At 39.1% G+C, this 22341-nt stretch overlaps 1 protein-coding gene across 10 annotated transcripts in view; it reads left to right on the top strand.

Annotated features, from left to right (window-relative positions):
* NTM (neurotrimin) overlaps positions 1 to 22341 on the top strand; it is a 1102415-nt gene that overhangs the window by 833327 nt on the left and 246747 nt on the right. For all 10 annotated transcript variants that reach the window (XM_069740768.1, XM_069740761.1, XM_069740770.1 and 7 more), the window contains 2 exons: positions 14251 to 14371; positions 16280 to 16431. In XM_069740768.1, coding sequence (XP_069596869.1) covers positions 14251 to 14371; positions 16280 to 16431 — 273 coding nt within the window. The remainder of the gene's footprint in view (positions 1 to 14250; positions 14372 to 16279; positions 16432 to 22341) is intronic.

The following is a 22341-nucleotide window of genomic DNA, read 5'->3' on the forward strand; positions in this document are numbered from 1 at the left end:
GCCAGAGTCTGGAGGAAGACTGGGGAGAAGGAAATGCCAAAATGCCTGAAGTCCAGTGTCAAGTACCCACAGTCAGTGATGGTGTGGGGTGCCATGTCAGCTGCTGGTGTTGGTCCACTGTGTTTCATCAAGGGCAGGGTCAATGCAGCTAGCTATCAGGAGATTTTGGAGCACTTCATGCTTCCATCGGCTGAAATGCTTTATGGAGATGAAGATTTCATTTTTCAGCACGACCTGGCACCTGCTCACAGTGCCAAAACCACTGGTAAATGGTTTACTGACCATGGTATTACTGTGCTCAATTGGCCTGCCAACTCTCCTGACCTGAACCCCATAGAGAATCTGTGGGATATTGTGAAGAGAAAGTTGAGAGATGCAAGACCCAACACTCTGGATGAGCTTAAGGCCGCTATTGAAGCATCCTGGGCCTCCATAACCTCTCAGCAGTGTCACAGGCTGATTGCCTCCATGCCACGCCACATTGAAGAAGTCATTTCTGCCAAAGGATTCCCCACCAAGTATTGAGTGCATAACTGAACATTATTATTTGTTGGGTTTTTTGTTTGTTATTAAAAAACACTTTTATTTGATTGGATGGGTGAAATATGCTAATTTATTGAGACAGGTTTTTTGGGTTATCAGGAGTTGTATGCCAAAATCATCAGTATTAAAACAATAAAAGTCCTGACAAATTTCAGTTGGTGGATAATGAATCTCTAATATATGAAAGTTTAATTGTAATCATTACATTATGGGAAATAATGAAATTTAACACTATATGCTAATTTTTTGAGAAGGACCTGTAGATAGATAGATAGATGATAGATAGATGATAGATAGATAGATGATAGATAGATAGATAGATAGATGATAGATAGATAGATGATAGATAGATGATAGATAGATAGATGATAGATAGATAGATAGATGATAGATAGATAGATGATAGATAGATAGATGATAGATAGATAGATAGATGATAGATAGATAGATGATAGATAGATAGATGATAGATAGATAGATAGATGATAGATAGATAGTAGATAGATAGATGATAGATAGATAGATGATAGATAGATAGATAGATGATAGATAGATAGATGATAGATAGATGATAGATAGATGATAGATGATAGATAGATGATAGATAGATAGATGATAGATAGATAGATGATAGATAGATAGATAGATGATAGATAGATAGATGATAGATAGATAGATGATAGATAGATAGATGATAGATAGATGATAGATAGATAGATGATAGATTGATAGATGATAGATAGATAGATAGATAATAGATAGATGATAGATAATAGATAGATAATAGTTAGATAATAGATGATAGATAATAGATAGATAACACAGGGGAACAATTTGAAAAAAAATTTCTGTTGAGTTCGGTTTTTGAGCTGATTTATACTAAAATTGTCATGTTGATTCCAAAAATGTAGTCAGTTTTTTTCTAGCACGTCAAGTTTCTCCTCCACAACTTACCTGCCAGAGAAGCACAATTGCACTGATCTCTGTAATAAGACTTGTTATCTGATTACAATTCGACTCATATAGAGCTACGTGGCAACTTGTAAGAGTAGTCACAACTTTGTCATGCCTATTTCTTATATATTTCATTTTTTGTTCATATTTGTACTATTGAAAAAAAAAAACAACACTTTTTAGGTACAGTAGTTTACATAGTTTTGAGAAGACAAAAATCCTATAGTTCAAAAACTTGACGTGATAGAGAAAAACTGAGATCATTTCTGGATTCAGCATCCAAAAATTAATTATGAACAGTTGTCTGACCTAACTCTTAAAAAATTGTGTTCCCCGGTGTTATCTATCTATCTATCTATCTATCTATCTATCTATCTATCTATCTATCTATCTATCTATCTATCTATCTATCTATCTATCTATCTATCTATTATCTATCTATCATCTATTATCTATCTATTATCTATCATCTATCTATCATCTATCAATCATCTATCTATCATCTATCTATTATCTATCTATCTATCAAATTCAAATTCAAATGAGCTTTATTGGCAGGACTAAGTACATGTTAGCATTGCCAAAGCATATGGTAAAAATACGGGGGTGGGGGAGGGGGGGCATATAGAGGTCCAGGGAATATCAAATTCCTTTTAGAGGATAGGGGATGTTTCCAGGGTGGGGTATAGGAGTCCATGACATATCGGGCTCTTTAGTCGGGGGATAGGGATATGTCCAGTGTTGGGGTACGGGAGTCCATGACATATCAGGCTCCTCTTAGTCTGTGGCAGGCACTGACATATTCCGCTGCTACGGCCACTGCACTTTCCTCTTCCCCCAGTATTATCGGCAGTTTCTCTTCCTCCTCCTTGGAGGTGAAATCTGGGAGGAGATCAGACAGCCTCTTGAAGTGAGTGTCCCTCACTGCGGAGTATTTGGGGCACCTCAGCAGGAAGTGGGCCTCATCCTCCACGGCCTCCTGGGGGCACTGCTGGCAGAGTCTGTTCTCTCGAGGCTTGTAGTTCTGTCGGTGCCGCCCGGATTCGATGAGTAGGCTGTGGGCGCTCAGTCTGTACCGGCTCAGGATCTGTCGATCTTTGGGGTTTTCTAGTTTCTCTAGATATGGGGCCAGTTTGTACTCCCTCTGTAGATTCCGGTATATTGTCAGTTTCTGGGATTTGTTTGTCGTTCCTCCAGATGCTGAGATATTCCTCTTTGACTTTGTGTACCATTTTCTGGATTTCACCTTTTGTCAGGCCATGGAGGTTGATGGCTTGGTCAGACTGGCTTTGGGTACTTTTCCTTGGGAGGCTTCCTGAGGCTTCCTGGTGTAGGAAGGCTTTGTGATGGTAGGAGCTGGGACTGCTACTTTGTAGATGAGCCTTGAATGACAGCGCCTTCTTCTTTATTGCGATGTGTAGTGGGAATCTGCCCAGCTCTGCTCGGCAGGCGCTATTTGATGTGATCCGATGGACTTGGAGAAGATGCTTGCAGAACTCTAGGTGGAATATTTCTGTCGGCCCAGCGTCCCACTTTGACCAGTTTGGGTATGAGACTGGGCCCCAGACCTCACTACCGTATAGAAGAATTGGGGCAATGATGGAGTCAAAAATTTTTAGCCATACGGTTACTGGTGCCTTGAGGTGGTACAGACGCCTTCTGATGGCATAGAAGGCTTTGGATGCCTTGTCTTTTAGTGACTCTATGGCTTGCTTGAAGCTCCCTGACTGGCTGAGTTCTAGGCCCAGGTAGGTGTACCTGTTGGTTTCAGTAAGTGGACGGTTGTCTATCATAAAGGTAGGATTGCCAGTGGGTTTCTGCTTTCTTTTCTGGAACACCATGATATTAGTTTTTTTCTCGTTGATTGGCAGTGCCCATGTGCTGCTGAAGGTCTCTAGGATTTTCAGATGATCTTGGAGGCCTTTCTCAGTTGGTGATGACAGCACGAGGTCATCTGCATACAGCAGAAATTTCACCTGGGTGTCATGGAGGGTGAGTCCTGGTGCTGAGGAGGACTCTAGGGCCACTGCCAGCTCGTTGATGTAGATGTTAAAGAGCGTTGGACTGAGGCTGCAGCCCTGTCTCACTCCTCGACTTTGTTGGAAATAGGCTGTCCTCCTTCCGTTGACCTTCACACTGCAACTGTTCTCTGTGTAGGAGCTTCGGATGACATCATATGTTTTGCCTCCTATTCCGCTCCCCAGCAATTTTAGGAATAGTCCTGGGTGCCACACTGAGTCGAAGGCCTTCTTGAAGTCCACAAAACAAGCGTATATCTTCCCGTTCTTTGTATTGTGGACGTGGCTCTTGATGAGGCTGTGCAGAGTGTAGATGTGGTCAGTGGTGCGGTGGTTTGGCATGAACCCTGCTTGGCTCTTGCTGAGGACGTTGTGCTCGGTGAGGAAGGTGAGGATCCTCTTGTTCAGGATGCAGTTGAAGAGTTTACCCAGGTTGCTGCTGACACATATCCCTCGGTAGTTTGCTGGGTCGTACTTGTCCCCATTTTTGTGTATAGGGGTTATGAGGCCTTGGTTCCAGTTTTTGGGGAATCAGCCGGCCTGCAGTACAATATTAAATAGTTTTGTTATCGCAGCCTGGATGTCTGGAGGGCTGTATTTCAGCATTTCTGGGAGGATCCCATCTGGACCACTGGCTTTTTTACCTTTTATCTGTGTGATCCTTTCTGTTATTTCTGTCAGTGTGATTGGTGTATCCAGAGGATTTCAATCATCTATCTATCATCTATCTATTATCTATCTATCATCTATCTATCTATTATCTATCTATCATCTATCTATCATCTATCTATTTATTATCTATGATCTATCTATTATCTATCTATGATCTATCTATTATCTATCTATTATCTATCTATCATCTATCTATTATCTATCATCTATCTATCTATTATCTATCTATCTATCATCTATCTATCTATCATCTATCTATTATCTATCATCTATCTATTATCTATCTATTATCTATCATCTATTATCTATCATCTACCTATCTATTTATCTATTATCTATCTATCATCTATCTATCTATTATGTATCTATTATCTATCTATTATCTATCTATTATCTATCTATTATCTATCTATCATCTATCTATTATCTATCTATTATCTATCTATCTATTATCTATCTATTTATCTATTATCTATCTATTATCTATCTATCATCTATCTATCTATCATCTATCTATCTATCATCTATCTATCTATCATCTATCTATCTATCATCTATCTATCTATCATCTATCTATCTATCTATCATCTATCTATTATCTATCTATCTATTTACCTATTATCTATCATCTATCTATTATAGATAGATTAGATAGATAGATAATAGATAATAGATTATAGATAGATAATAGATAATAGATAGATAATAGATAGATAATAGATAGATAATAGATAATAGATGATAGATAATAGATAGATAGATGATAGATAGATGATAGATAGATGATAGATAGATGATAGATAGATGATAGATAGATGATAGATAGATGATAGATAGATGATAGATAGATGATAGATAGATGATAGATAGATAATAGATGATAGATAGATGATAGATAGATAGATAATAGATAGATAATAGATGATAGATGATAGATAATAGATAGATAATAGATGATAGATGATAGATAATAGATAGATAATAGATGATAGATGATAGATAATAGATAGATAATAGATAGTTAATAGATATATAGATAGATAGATAGATAGTAGATAATAGATAGATAATAGATAGATAATAGATAATAGATAGATGATAGATAGATAGATAATAGATAGATAATAGATAGATAATAGATGATAGATGATAGATAATAGATAGATAATAGATGATAGATGATAGATAATAGATAGATAATAGATAGATGATAGATAGATGATAGATAGATAGATGATAGATAGATAGATGATAGATAGATGATAGATAGATGATAGATAGATGATAGATAGATGATAGATAGATAATAGATAGATAGATAATAGATATATAGATAGATGATAGATAGATTAGATAGATAGATAATAGATAGATTAGATATATAGATAGATAGATAGTAGATAATAGATAGATAATAGATAGATAATAGATAATAGATAGATGATAGATAGATAGATAATAGATAGATAATAGATAGATAGATGATAGATAATAGATAGATAGATAGATGATAGATAGATGATAGATAGATAGATGATAGATAGATAGATGATAGATAGATGATAGATAGATGATAGATAGATGATAGATAGATGATAGATAATAGATAGATGATAGATAATAGATAGATAATAGTTAGATAATAGATGATAGATAATAGATAGATAACACAGGGGAACAATTTGAAAAAAAATTTCTGTTGAGTTCGGTTTTTGAGCTGATTTATACTAAAATTGGCATGCTGATTCCAAAAATGTAGTCAGTTTTTTTCTAGCACGTCAAGTTTCTCCTCCACAACTTACCTGCCAGAGAAGCACAATTGCACTGATATATATAATAAGACTTGTTATCTGATTACAATTCGACTCATATAGAGCTACGGGGCAACTTGTAAGAGTAGTCACAACTTTGTCATGCCTATTTCTTATATATTTCATTTTTTTGTTCATATTTGTACTATTGAAAAAAAAAAACACTTTTTAGGTACAGTAGTTTACATAGTTATGAGAAGACAAAAATCCTATAGTTCAAAAACTTGACGTGATAGAGAAAAACTGAGATCATTTCTGGATTCAGCATCCAAAAATTAATTATGAACAGTTGTCTGACCTAACTCTTAAAAAATTGTGTTTCCCGGTGTTATCTATCTATCTATCTATCATCTATTATCTATCTATCTATCATCTATCTATTATCTATCATCTATTATCTATCTATTATCTATCATCTATCTATCATCTATCAATCATCTATCTATTATATATCTATCATCTATCAATCATCTATCTATCATCTATCTATTATCTATCTATCATCTATCTATCTATTATCTATTATCTATCTATTATCTATCTATTATCTATCTATTATCTATTATCTATCTATTATCTATCTATTATCTATCATCTATCTATCTATCATCTATCTATTATCTATCTATCTATTATCTATCTATGATCTATCTATCTATTATCTATCTAGCTATCTATCATCTATCTATTATCTATCATCTATCTATCTATTATCTATCTATCTATCATCTATCTATCTATCTATTATCTATCTATTATCTATCATCTATCTATTATCTATCATCTATCTATCATCTATCTATTATCTATCTATTATCTATCTATTATCTATCTATATATCTATTATCTATCATCTATCTATCAATCATCTATCAATCATCTATCTATCTGTCTATTATATATCTATCTATCTATTATCTATCTCTATTTATCTATTATATATCTTTCTCAGTGGTCCCCAACTCCAGGCCTCGAGGGCCGCCAACAGTGCAGGTTTTCAGGATTTCCTTATTGCACAGGGGTTGGAATCATCACCTCTGCAGATGATCACATTACCACCGATGCAATACTAAAGAAATCCTGAAAACCTGCACTGTTGGCGGCCCTCGAGGCCTGGAGTTGGGGACCACTGATCTATTTATTTATCTATCTATTTATCTATCTATCTATTATCCATCTATCTATCATTTATCTATTATCTATCTATTATCTTTCTATTTATTATCTATCTATTATCTATCTATCATTTATCTATTATCTCTCTATTTATCTATTATCTATCTGTCTATTATCTCTCTATTATCTATCTATTATCTATCTCTATTTATCTATTATCTATCTATTATCTAGCTATTGATTTATTATCTCTCTATTATCTATCTATTATCTATCTATTATCTATCATCTATCTATTATCTATCTCTATCTATTATCTATCTGTCTATTATCTCTCTATTATCTATCTCTATCTATTATCTATCTATTGATATATTATCTCTCTATCTATCTATCAAAACACCAAAAGACTACCTTCACACAAGGCCAGTAAGATTCATATAATCTTTATTACTTATAATAAAAACAGTAATCCATAATGGGTATATAACCACAGCACAGGCAAAAAGCAGTGGGACACCCAGGCAGAAACTCCAGCAATTGTGGTCAAAGTAAATGTTTCATAGTATAATAACCATGTGCAATTGTATCCTGTGTCCATGTACAAACATGCAAATAAGAATGAACTAGTAAATAACGAGTGTATAAATAAACAAGTAGTATAATAATTACCTAGGCAGCGCTCCTGAGGACCCACCACACCCGACGCACGTTTCGCACTGAAACCCCCGAACAAAGCATTTCAGTGGGAAACGCGCGTCGGGTGTGGTGGGTAGTCTTTTGGTGTTTTTTGCTATTCTTTCCTTCATGGTTTGATGTGCAGGATATATTTAGGTGTTTCTATCCATCTCTCTATTATCTCTCTATTTATCTCTATCTATTTATCTATTATCTATCTCTCTATTATCTCTCTATTTTCTATTTATCTATTTTCTATTATCTGTCTATTATCTGTCTATTTGTCTATTATCTGTCTATTATCTGTCTATTTATCTATCTATTATCTGTCTATTTATCTATCTATTTATCTATCTATTATCTATCTATTATCTATTTATCTATTATCTATTATCTACCTGTCTATTATCTATCTATCATCTATCTATATATTATCTATCTATTATCTGTCTATTATCTATCTGTCTATTACTATCTATAGATCTGTGTGTTTTGAAGAATATTATCTGTCTATTATCTGTCTATTATCTGTCTATTATCTGTCTATTATCTGTCTATTATCTGTCTATTATCTGTCTATTATCTGTCTATCTATTATCTATCTGTCTATTATCTGTCTATTATCTATCTATAGATCTGTGTGTTTTGAAGAACATTTCCTTTGTAATCGATGTGTAAATGAAGGGCATTGCTGCTGATGTTAATCTCGGGGTGAATCCTCCTTTTGTTCGGGAAGCGTATATCTTCCCGTTCTTTGTATTGTGGACGTGGCTCTTGATGAGGCTGTGCAGAGTGTAGATGTGGTCAGTGGTGCGGTGGTTTGGCATGAACCCTGCTTGGCTCTTGCTGAGGACGTTGTGCTCGGTGAGGAAGGTGAGGATCCTCTTGTTCAGGATGCAGTTGAAGAGTTTACCCAGGTTGCTGCTGACACATATCCCTCGGTAGTTTGCTGGGTCGTACTTGTCCCCATTTTTGTGTATAGGGGTTATGAGGCCTTGGTTCCAGTTTTTGGGGAATCAGCCGGCCTGCAGTACAATATTAAATAGTTTTGTTATCGCAGCCTGGATGTCTGGAGGGCTGTATTTCAGCATTTCTGGGAGGATCCCATCTGGACCACTGGCTTTTTTACCTTTTATCTGTGTGATCCTTTCTGTTATTTCTGTCAGTGTGATTGGTGTATCCAGAGGATTTCAATCATCTATCTATCATCTATCTATTATCTATCTATCATCTATCATCTATCTATCTATCTATCTATTATCTATCTATCATCTATCTATCATCTATCTATTTATTATCTATGATCTATCTATTATCTATCTATGATCTATCTATGATCTATCTATTATCTATCTATCATCTATCTATTATCTATCATCTATCTATCTATTATCTATCTATCTATCTATCATCTATCTATCTATCATCTATCTATTATCTATCATCTATCTATTATCTATCATCTATCTATTATTTATCTATTATCTATCATCTATTATCTATCATCTACCTATCTATTTATCTATTATCTATCTATCATCTATCTATCTATTATGTATCTATTATCTATCTATTATCTATCTATTATCTATCTATTATCTATCTATCATCTATCTATTATCTATCTATTATCTATCTATCTATTATCTATCTATCTATTTATCTATTATCTATCTATTATGTATCTATCTATCATCTATCTATCTATTATCTATCTATTATCTATCATCTATCTATCTATTATCTATCTATCATCTATCTATCTATTATCTATCTATTATGTATCTATTATGTATCTATTATCTATCTATTATCTATCTATTATCTATCTATTATCTATCTATCATCTATCTATTATCTATCTATTATCTATCTATCTATTATCTATCTATCTATTTATCTATTATCTATCTATTATCTATCTATTATCTATCTATCATCTATCTATTATCTATCTATCATCTATCTATTATCTATCTATTATCTATCTATTATCTATCTATCATCTATCTATCATCTATCTATCTATCATCTATCTATCTATCATCTATCTATCTATCATCTATCTATCTATCATCTATCTATCTATCTATCATCTATCTATTATCTATCTATCTATTTACCTATTATCTATCATCTATCTATTATAGATAGATTAGATAGATAGATAATAGATAATAGATTATAGATAGATAATAGATAATAGATAGATAATAGATAGATAATAGATAGATAATAGATAATAGATGATAGATAATAGATAGATAATAGATAGATAGATGATAGATGATAGATAGATGATAGATAGATGATAGATAGATGATAGATAGATGATAGATAGATGATAGATAGATGATAGATAGATGATAGATAGATGATAGATAAATGATAGATAGATGATAGATAGATGATAGATAGATAATAGATGATAGATAGATGATAGATAGATAGATAATAGATAGATAATAGATAGATAATAGATAGATAATAGATGATAGATAGATGATAGATAGATAGATAATAGATAGATAATAGATAGATAATAGATAGATAATAGATAGATAATAGATGATAGATGATAGATAATAGATAGATAATAGATGATAGATGATAGATAATAGATAGATAATAGATGATAGATGATAGATAATAGATAGATAATAGATAGTTAATAGATATATAGATAGATAGATAGTAGATAATAGATAGATAATAGATAGATAATAGATAATAGATAGATGATAGATAGATAATAGATAGATAATAGATAGATAATAGATAGATGATAGATGATAGATAATAGATAGATAATAGATAGATAATAGATGATAGATGATAGATAATAGATAGATAATAGATAGATGATAGATAGATGATAGATAGATAGATGATAGATAGATGATAGATAGATGATAGATAGATGATAGATAGATGATAGATAGATGATAGATAGATAATAGATAGATAGGTAATAGATATATAGATAGATGATAGATAGATTAGATAGATAGATAATAGATAGATTAGATAGATAATAGATAGTTAATAGATATATAGATAGATAGATAGTAGATAATAGATAGATAATAGATAGATAGATGATAGATAATAGATAGATAGATAGATGATAGATAGATGATAGATAGATAGATAATAGATAGATAGATAATAGATATATAGATAGATGATAGATAGATTAGATAGATAGATAATAGATAGATTAGATAGATAATAGATAGATAATAGATAATAGATAGATGATAGATAGATAGATAATAGATAGATAATAGATAGATAGATGATAGATAATAGATAGATAGATAGATGATAGATAGATGATAGATAGATAGATGATAGATAGATAGATGATAGATAGATAGATGATAGATAGATGATAGATAGATGATAGATAATAGATAGATGATAGATAGATGATAGATAATAGATAGATAATAGTTAGATAATAGATGATAGATAATAGATAGATAACACAGGGGAACAATTTGAAAAAAAATTCTGTTGAGTTCGGTTTTTGAGCTGATTTATACTAAAATTGGCATGCTGATTCCAAAAATGTAGTCAGTTTTTTTCTAGCACGTCAAGTTTCTCCTCCACAACTTACCTGCCAGAGAAGCACAATTGCACTGATCTCTGTAATAAGACTTGTTATCTGATTACAATTCGACTCATATAGAGCTACGGGGCAACTTGTAAGAGTAGTCACAACTTTGTCATGCCTATTTCTTATATATTTCATTTTTTTGTTCATATTTGTACTATTGAAAAAAAAAAACAACACTTTTTAGGTACAGTAGTTTACATAGTTATGAGAAGACAAAAATCCTATAGTTCAAAAACTTGACGTGATAGAGAAAAACTGAGATCATTTCTGGATTCAGCATCCAAAAATTAATTATGAACAGTTGTCTGACCTAACTCTTAAAAAGTTGTGTTTCCCGGTGTTATCTATCTATCTATCTATCATCTATCTATTATCTATCTATCATCTATTATCTATCTATCTATCATCTATCTATTATCTATCATCTATTATCTATCTATTATCTATCATCTATCTATCATCTATCAATCATCTATCTATCATCTATCTATTATCTATCTATCATCTATCTATCTATTATCTATTATCTATCTATTATCTATCTATTATCTATCTATTATCTATCTATTATCTATCTATTATCTATCATCTATCTATCTATCATCTATCTATTATCTATCTATCTATTAGCTATCTATGATCTATCTATCTATTATCTATCTAGCTATCTATCATCTATCTATTATCTATCATCTATCTATCTATTATCTATCTATCTATCATCTATCTATCTATCTATCTATTATCTATCTATTATCTATCATCTATCTATTATCTATCATCTATCTATCATCTATCTATTATCTATCTATTATCTATCTATTATCTATCTATTATCTATCTATATATCTATTATCTATCATCTATCTATCAATCATCTATCAATCATCTATCTATCTGTCTATTATATATCTATCTATCTATTATCTATCTCTATTTATCTATTATATATCTTTCTCAGTGGTCCCCAACTCCAGGCCTCGAGGGCCGCCAACAGTGCAGGTTTTCAGGATTTCCTTATTGCACAGGGGTTGGAATCATCACCTCTGCAGATGATCACATTACCACCGATGCAATACTAAAGAAATCCTGAAAACCTGCACTGTTGGCGGCCCTCGAGGCCTGGAGTTGGGGACCACTGATCTATTTATTTATCTATCTATTTATCTATCTATCTATTATCCATCTATCTATCTATCATTTATCTATTATCTATCTATTATCTTTCTATTTATTATCTATCTATTATCTATCTATCATTTATCTATTATCTCTCTATTTATCTATTATCTATCTGTCTATTATCTCTCTATTATCTATCTATTATCTATCTCTATTTATCTATTATCTATCTATTATCTAGCCATTGATTTATTATCTCTCTATTATCTATCTATTATCTATCTATTATCTATCATCTATCTATTATCTATCTCTATCTATTATCTATCTGTCTATTATCTCTCTATTATCTATCTCTATCTATTATCTATCTATTGATATATTATCTCTCTATCTATCTATCTATCAAAACACCAAAAGACTACCTTCACACAAGGCCAGTAAGATTCATATAATCTTTATTACTTATAATAAAAACAGTAATCCATAATGGGTATATAACCACAGCACAGGCAAAAAGCAGTGGGACACCCAGGCAGAAACTCCAGCAATTGTGGTCAAAGTAAATGTTTCATAGTATAATAACCATGTGCAATTGTATCCTGTGTCCATGTACAAACATGCAAATAAGAATGAACTAGTAAATAACGAGTGTATAAATAAACAAGTAGTATAATAATTACCTAGGCAGCGCTCCTGGGGACCCACCACACCCGACGCACGTTTCGCACTGAAACCCCCGAACAAAGCATTTCAGTGGGAAACGCGCGTCGGGTGTGGTGGGTAGTCTTTTGGTGTTTTTTGCTATTCTTTCCTTCATGGTTTGATGTGCAGGATATATTTAGGTGTTTCTATCCATCTCTCTATTATCTCTCTATTTATCTCTATCTATTTATCTATTATCTATCTCTCTATTATCTCTCTATTTTCTATTTATCTATTTTCTATTATCTGTCTATTATCTGTCTATTTGTCTATTATCTGTCTATTATCTGTCTATTTATCTATCTATTATCTGTCTATTTATCTATCTATTTATCTATCTATTATCTATCTATTATCTATCTATTATCTATTTATCTATTATCTATTATCTACCTGTCTATTATCTATCTATCATCTATCTATATATTATCTATCTATTATCTGTCTATTATCTATCTGTCTATTACTATCTATAGATCTGTGTGTTTTGAAGAATATTATCTGTCTATTATCTGTCTATTATCTGTCTATTATCTGTCTATTATCTGTCTATTATCTGTCTATTATCTGTCTATTATCTGTCTATTATCTATCTATCTATTATCTATCTGTCTATTATCTGTCTATTATCTATCTATAGATCTGTGTGTTTTGAAGAACATTTCCTTTGTAATCGATGTGTAAATGAAGGGCATTGCTGCTGATGTTAATCTCGGGGTGAATCCTCCTTTTGTTCTCATTACAAACCGCCGGACGCTCGTCTGACTTTCCTGCATCGATATCGGACCGATTTTCCAATGTCTAGTGTGTTTCCCCCCTAGGTGTATACGTGACCCCACTATTCAATCCCTCACCCATTATACACCCATTGGATGAGACATGCCTCTAGGTATATAATTAAAGGGGAAGTACAGCTATTCCTTCACTAACCCTATACATGACATGGCCGGCCGTCCCCTGTAATATTGTTGCCATTCAGTCATGACTTGACCATTCCTGTTTTCTGCAGATCCACCTTATATTTTAGACGCACGGAACATTGGGGTCCCGCTGGGACATCAAGGAATCCTGCAGTGCGATGCGCTGGCCGTCCCTGCCGCTGAGTTCTTCTGGTACAAGGAAGACAAGAGGTGCGAATTCTTGCAAAGCTGTTACCTATGGGCACAGTGGTGATATTGTAGCAAGTCTGCGCCCCGGGACGGAGCCGTGCGGGGGAGTCACACTATAACAGGAGAAGTTAGGACCCCCATGGTGAAGTCCTGGCAATAAGAAACTGTCCGAATCTGCTGGAGCTGCAGGGTCGGCACAATTCTGATGAGAGCAGTAGTGAAGTTGTAGTCCTCCTATACACCGCCGCCCATTAAAGACGACCGAGCAGCTTATTAAAACCGTTGCAGACAAAACGTGAGAAAAAAAATATTGTGGTGCCGCTGTCACAAGGAAGACAAAGAGGAGAAGGTGCACAAAACCAGCAGCAACGCGTTACAGCATCACTTGGCTTTCTTCCTCAGCCTATCCTCCTATGAGGAAGAAGTCGATTGTTGAAACACGTTGCTGCCTGCACCGTCTCATCTTTATATTCATCCTCGCAAAGGTAAACGGAGGGCAGGGTGGAGGTGCCCAGGAGCAGGAGGGCAGGGTGGAAGGTGCCCAGGAGTAGGAGGGCAGGGTGGAGGTGCCCAGGAGCAGGAGGGCAGGGTGGAGGTGCCCAGGAGCAGGAGGGCAGGGTGGAGGTGCCCAGGAGCAGGAGGGCAGGGTGGAGGTGCCCAGGAGCAGGAGGGCAGGGTGGAGGTGCCCAGGAGCAGGAGGGCAGGGTGGAAGGTGCCCAGGAGTAGGAGGGCAGGGTGGAGGTGCCCAGGAGCAGGAGGGCAGGGTGGAGGTGCCCAGGAGCAGGAGGGCAGGGTGGAGGTGCCCAGGAGTAGGAGGGCAGGGTGGAAGGTGCCCAGGAGCAGGAGGGCAGGGTGGAGGTGCCCAGGAGCAGGAGGGCAGGGTGGAAGGTGCCCAGGAGTAGGAGGGCAGGGTGGAAGGTGCCCAGGAGCAGGAGGGCAGGGTGGAAGGTGCCCAGGAGTAGGAGGGCAGGGTGGAGGTGCCCAGGAGCAGGAGGGCAGGGTGGAGGTGCCCAGGAGCAGGAGGGCAGGGTGGAAGGTGCCCAGGAGTAGGAGGGCAGGGTGGAAGGTGCCCAGGAGCAGGAGGGCAGGGTGGAAGGTGCCCAGGAGTAGGAGGGCAGGGTGGAGGTGCCCAGGAGCAGGAGGGCAGGGTGGAAGGTGCCCAGGAGCAGGAGGGCAGGGTGGAGGTGCCCAGGAGCAGGAGGGCAGGGTGGAGGTGCCCAGGAGCAGGAGGGCAGGGTGGAGGTGCCCATGAGCAGGAGGGCAGGGTGGAGGTGCCCAGGAGCAGGAGGGCAGGGTGGAGGTGCCCAGGAGCAGGAGGGCAGGGTGGAAGGTGCCCAGGAGCAGGAGGGCAGGGTGGAGGTGCCCAGGAGCAGGAGGGCAGGGTGGAAGGTGCCCAGGAGCAGGAGGGCAGGGTGGAGGTGCCCAGGAGCAGGAGGGCAGGGTGGAGGTGCCCAGGAGCAGGAGGGCAGGGTGGAGGTGCCCAGGAGCAGGAGGGCAGGGTGGAGGTGCCCAGGAGCAGGAGGGCAGGGTGGAAGGTGCCCAGGAGCAGGAGGGCAGGGTGGAGGTGCCCAGGAGCAGGAGGGCAGGGTGGAGGTGCCCAGGAGCAGGATGGCAGGGTGGAGGTGCCCAGGAGCAGGAGGGCAGGGTGGAGGTGCCCAGGAGCAGGAGGGCAGGGTGGAAGGTGCCCAGGAGCAGGAGGGCAGGGTGTGAGGTGCCCAGGAGCAGGAGGGCAGGGTGGAAGGTGCCCAGGAGCAGGAGGGCAGGGTGTGAGGTGCCCAGGAGCAGGAGGGCAGGGTGGAAGAGCACAGGATCAGGAGGGCAGGGTGGAAGAGCACAGGGTCAGGAGGACAAGGCGCAGAGTAGCAGAATATGGGCTGAGAAGATTCCAGTTGTCTGTTGTATTAATGATGAGGGATTTCTTCTTTGCAGGCTGAGTGACTCCAAGAAAGGAGTGAAGGTGGAGAACAGAGAGACGTTTTCTCGTGTCACATTCTTCAATGTTTCTGAACAAGATTATGGGAACTACACGTGTGTGGCCATGAACCGGTTGGGACACAGCAATGCCAGCGTCATTCTCTTTGGTAAGTGCAGTGGTGGACAAGGGCCATTTTGAGCTGCTTTGCATGCTGGACCCTTATGACATGTACACCCTGTAAGTGATGCCCAAGATAGCGGACATATGGGATTTTTTCTGTGTGATCCTTATGAGAGGTCGCACAACCTAGCAAGCATTTGTCCGTGGTGGTTACAGACCGCCGTCTGCATACAGTGCCATTGACTGACTCTGTGAAGTGTTGGCCACGCTGGCGAGGTCTCGTCGGGGCCCAGGGAGTCGTAATTTGGGGGTGAAGCTGAATATAATAGAGGTTTTCAGGTGAAATCCAGGATAATGGAGTCATTAATTCTCAGGCTCAGACATGATGAAACCCGTGTGTGCCGGTCCTTCATATGTCAATCACAAATTGTAAGTTAAACTGCACCTCATATAGTCGGGGTCCTACAGGACACTACTTAGGACGCACGTCACAACCAGGGCGTTCATCCCGGAAAAAAGTCCATACCAAATAGTAGAAAAGACAGCGCCTCAGCCGTTGGTGAAAAGACAATCACACTTTATTCCGCCTCCTGTGAACGTTTCGATCCAAAAGATCTTTCTCAGGCTTTAGTGATTTTTTTTCACGAACGGTTGAGGCGCTGTCTTTTCTACTATTTAGTATGTCCCTCGTACAGTATGTTAAGTAGATAAACGTGTGCACAGCTTGTAGAGTGTGGTGCCCAGGTAGGTTCCAACACCTTAGTAATGTATAATAAAACCTGGCACTCAACTTATTTTGTGAAAGCGAATTTATTTATCAGCAACCAAACGTTTCGGTCATTAATCTGACCTTCATCAGTTACGTATAGTAAGTGGTGTTTATAGTGGGTGTATGCCCATGTGAGCAAAGGAATATAGTTTCCATGGTCTATGTAGGAACTAGGTATGCATTAGGCAGCCGCAGGCTTGTGGCGTGAAAGACGCGGTGTCCACCGCTGGTCTCTGGTGGACACCGCGTCCTTCACGCCACAAGCCTGCGACTGCCTAAGGCTGGGTTCCCATTGCGTTATGGGACCGCGTTAAACGGACAGCGTTGCACGGCGAAATTAACGCCGTGCAACGCGGCCGTTAACGCGCCCATTCACGCTAATGGGAACGCGCTACACTAGCGCGTGCCATGTTCGGCACGCGCTAGCGACGCGCCGGAGATTCCTGGCGCGCCGCGGACTCTGCTTGCAGCGTCCGAGGCGCGCCCGCGGTCCGTTCCCCGCTCTCGCAGATCGGGGATCTGCGAGACCGGGGACGTTACCGCGACCCCGAACGCGGCCCCATAAAAAACATTGCGTTAGCGCAATCCGCTAGCGCTAAACGGATTGCACTAACGCAATGTGACCCTAGCCTAATGCATACCTAGTCCCTACATAGACCAGGGAAACTATATTCCTTTGCTCACATGGGCATACACCCACTATAAACACCACTTACTATACGTAACTGATGAAGGTCAGATTAATGACCGAAACGTTTGGTTGCTGATAAATAAATTTGCGTTTTACAACATAAGTTGAGTGCCAGGTTTTATTATACACCTCGTACAGTATGTGTCTGGAGCTTTTCTCTGTGGTTTATTCTGTGCCCGGTCTTGGGGAGCTGTAGGCCGGACGCTCACCTTCTGCCGGACATGTCTTCTGATTGGGGTCCACTGCTGTCTGAGTACATGGAGAGGGGCAGAGCTCCTGTCTGCTGCTTGCGAAACCTGCAGGGGTTAATGCTGAGTGTTAGGAGGACAGTCGGTCCGGTCCTCCATTCTGCCTGTCTGTATTTCTGGATGTATATTGGAAGCTGGATATATTTGTATCAGTCCAGATCCTGTGTCCTGGATCTGTGGGTTATGTGGTGCGGAGGGGAACGGTGCGACCTCATTACTGGTTACGTCATATCAGTCGTGTGGCTGCACCCCATGTTCTCAGCACAAAGATCTAATGTATTTGTCCCATGTCTTAGGGAATGTGCAGAGTCATTATTAGCGTCTGTTTCCAGTCCTGGTATCATTGTGATTCGGTTCTGTAGGGAGCATTATAGTGGGGGCTCCTGGCTGATCACACCTGACCTAGGGGGTGTATGATGTACTTCGGGTCCTCGTATCATTGTGATTGGGTTCTGTAGGGAGCATTATAGTGGAGGGCTCCTGGCTGATCACACCTGACCTGGGGGGGGGGGGGGGGGGGGGTTATGGAAATTTGGTTTCGATAAATCTATCCCTGTGTGTGCTGCGGCTGTTCCCAAAAAGGTTGAGTATTTTGAGCGCTCATCAAGAATGGACTGTACACCATTGTGACAGAAAAACATTCCATCAATACTGATGATTTATTTTACATACATGGATTTATAATTGCATATAGAAAGGAGGTGGTTAGGGGTGGTTAGTTAATCACCATATTGTCTAGCTCCTCTGTTATTGGTTATCTAAATATGTATGGAATATTGTGATTAATGCACATATGGATGCTGATTAAGCAACTAAAATGTAGCTCTCTGCATCTAGGACAAAGTTGAGACATCTGATCATCACTTAATACATCTGGTGCTGTTCCGCTTTTTGGGTGTCTGGAAAGTACCGAGGAACTATCTGGCCTAGCTCATATGGTCATGTTGAGCAATTGATTATAAACTAGCTGAGTATATAGATATATTTGCGTTTATATGAGAATATATGATTATAAAGGAGTATACATGCAAGCGAGATCTACATGATATATATATTTCCATCACAATCCCCCCTTAGATATCACTTACCCTAATCTTAGCCTCCTGTCTCAAAGCGCTGCAACTCTTTTGTGCTGCCGGTGAACTGACGCATGCCTAGCTCATACGCCCCACTCCGTACAGACTTTTCGCAAATGGGCGGTCAGGAGATCTCTCCCTAACGGGGGTTTGTTGCAATCAGTCTCTTAGTCAACAGCATGTGTAGTGAGCGGTGGGTATTCTTTATCAGGTAGGTCATCTATTCGGTCAGACAGGGCATCCACAACATCATTCTGGCTTGGGTGTCATCCTCTGGTAGGGGAGCTTTCTTGCAATGCGATGAGTGGATCCAAGTGGGTCTTCCCTCCAGCTTCACAGAGGTTGGTGTCATCAGCGGCACTTGGACAGGACCATCAAATCTGGCATTGAGTGGTGTTCTCTTTACAAGCTTTTTCACCAATACCCAGTCTCCTGGCTTCAAGGAGTGCGTACCGGACACTGAATCTGGATGTGGCAATGAAGAAAAAACTCGAGAATGGTTGTTAGCAAGTTTCTTGGTGAGTTCAATTACATAAGCAGACAAAGTATCATACTGCATAGTCAGCTGCTGAGGGAAGAATACCCCTAACCTGGGACTAGACCCAAACAAAATTTCATATGGTGACAGCTTTTCTGGGCCTCTGGGAGTGTGCCTAACACTAAATATTGTGATTGGGAGTGTCTCATGCCATGGTTTGTGTTTCTTGGGCAACGTTCAACATCCTGCTCTTAAGTGTCCCATTCAGTCTTTCTACTTTCTTGCTACTCTGGGGATTGTAGGAAGTGTGTAGGCCTAAGTCTGACCCTACTGCTGACCAGATCTCCTGTGTGAGATTTACTGTGAATGCGGGTCCCTGGTCACTGCCTATCACTTCTGGGACCCCATATCTGCATATCTCATCTCTGAGAGTAGCTTCTTTGCAGTAGTCTTTGCTGACTGGTTCCTCACTGGGAAAACTTCTGGCCATCCTGAGAACACGTCCACGACCACAATGGCATATTCGAATCCTCCACTTGGCGGCATCTGGATGTGGTCTATCTGGATCCTCTGGAAGGGGTACAGTGGTCTGGCAAGATGATGTGTGGGAACTTTCTCCATTCTTCCGGGGTTGCATTTGCCGCAGGTCAAACAGCTGCCAGTGAACTTGGCTGTTTGGTTCGCTCCAGGAATATCTCCACCCCATCAGATCATTCATCTGTGTCTTTGATCGGTGTGTGGGCCCATGTGCCCACTGGACCACCATAGGGTACATGCTTCGGGGTAAACGGTTTGTAGTCCATTGCGTATACTGTTGTGAATTCTGTGGTCAAAGCTCCCTCCTGTGGTCATGAGTGGTACTTCGGCTTGTTCTGTCTATGAGCTTCCTCTGGTGGATGTGAGTGGGGCTGCGGCTTCTGAGTTTCCTTCCTCAGGTGACGAGGTTAAGTCGTTAGGTGCTGCTCTATTTAACTCCACCTAGTTCTTTGTTCCTTGCCTCCAGTCAATGTTCCAGTATTGGTCTTGCTCTCTCCTGGATCGTTCTTGTGGCCTGTCTTCACTGCATAAGCTAAGTTCTGCTTGTGTTTCTTGGTTTGCTATTTTTTCTGTCCAGCTTGCTATTTTGGTTTGTCTTGCTTGCTGGAAGCTCTGGGACGCAGAGGAAGCACCTCCGTACCGTTAGTTGGTGCGGAGGGTCTTTTTGCGCCCTCTGTGTGGTTGTTTGTAGGTTTTTGTGCTGACCGCAAAGCTATCTTTCCTATCCTCGGTCTATTCAGTAAGTCGGGCCTCACTTTGCTAAAATCTATTTCATCTCTGTGTTTGTATTTTCATCTTTACTCACAGTCATTATCCTTTTCCTTTGGGGAATTTCTCTGAGGCAAGGTAGGCTTATTTTTCTATCTTCAGGGCTAGCTAGTTTCTCAGGCTGTGCCCGAGGCGCCTAGGTCTGGTCAGGAGCGCTCCACGGCTACCTCTAGTGTGGTGTGATAGGATTAGGGATTGCGGTCAGCAGAGTTCCCACGTCTCAGAGCTCGTCCTATGTTATTAGTAACTATCAGGTCACTTTGTGTGCTATTAACCACCAGGTCCATTGTGTTTCTAAACCACCAGTTCATAACAGTACTGGAGGCCCAAAGTACTAATGCTTCTCAATAGAGGGAAAAGAGAAGTTCTGAGACCATTTTTTTTTTCTCTGCACTGTGTTTTGTCTTTCTTTTCCCCTAGACATTTGGGTGGTTCAGGACACAGGTGTAGTGATGGATATTAAAGGTCTGTTTTCTTGTGTGGATCATCTCACTGCAAGAGTACAAAATATTCAAGACATTGTGATTCAGAAATCTATGTTAGAACCTAGAATTCCTATTCCTGACTTATTTTCTGGAGATAGAGCTAAGTTTCTGAATTTCAAAAATAATTGTAAACTGTTTCTGGCTTTGAAACCCCGCTCCTCTGGTGACCCAGTTCAACAAGTTAAGATCATTATTTCTTTATTACGTGGTGACCCTCAAGACTGGGCATTTTCCCTTGCGCCAGGAGATCCTGCATTATGCGATATTGATGCGTTTTTTCTGGCGCTCGGATTGCTTTGTGATGAACCTAATTCAGTGGATCAGGCAGAGAAAAATTTGCTGGCTCTGTGTCAGGGTCAGGATGAGGTAGAGATATATTGTCAGAAGTTTAGGAAGTGGTCTGTGCTCACTCAATGGAATGAATGTGCGCTGGCAGCAATTTTCAGAAAGGGTCTCTCTGAAGCCCTTAAGGATGTCATGGTGGGATTTTCTATGCCTGCTGGTCTGAATGAGTCTATGTCTTTGGCCATTCAGATCGATCGCTTACGTGAGCGTAAAAATGTGCACCATTTGGCGGTATTATCTGAGCATAAACCTGAGCCTATGCAATGTGATAGGACTTTGACCAGAGCTGAACGGCAAGAACACAGACGTCGGAATGGGCTGTGTTTCTACTGTGGTGATTCCACTCATGCTATCTCCGATTGTCCTAAGCGCACTAAGCGGTTCGCTAGGTCTGCCACCATTGGTACGGTACAGTCGAAATTTCTTTTGTCCGTTACTTTGATCTGCTCTTTGTCATCCTATTCTGTCATGGCATTTGTGGATTCAGGCGCTGCCCTGAATTTGATGGACTTGGACTTTGCTAGGCGCTGTGGGTTTTTCTTGGAGCCTTTGCAGTATC

Source organism: Ranitomeya imitator, chromosome 10 (assembly GCF_032444005.1).
Source record: "Ranitomeya imitator isolate aRanImi1 chromosome 10, aRanImi1.pri, whole genome shotgun sequence".
In the NCBI taxonomy this organism is placed as follows: Eukaryota; Metazoa; Chordata; class Amphibia; order Anura; family Dendrobatidae; genus Ranitomeya; species Ranitomeya imitator.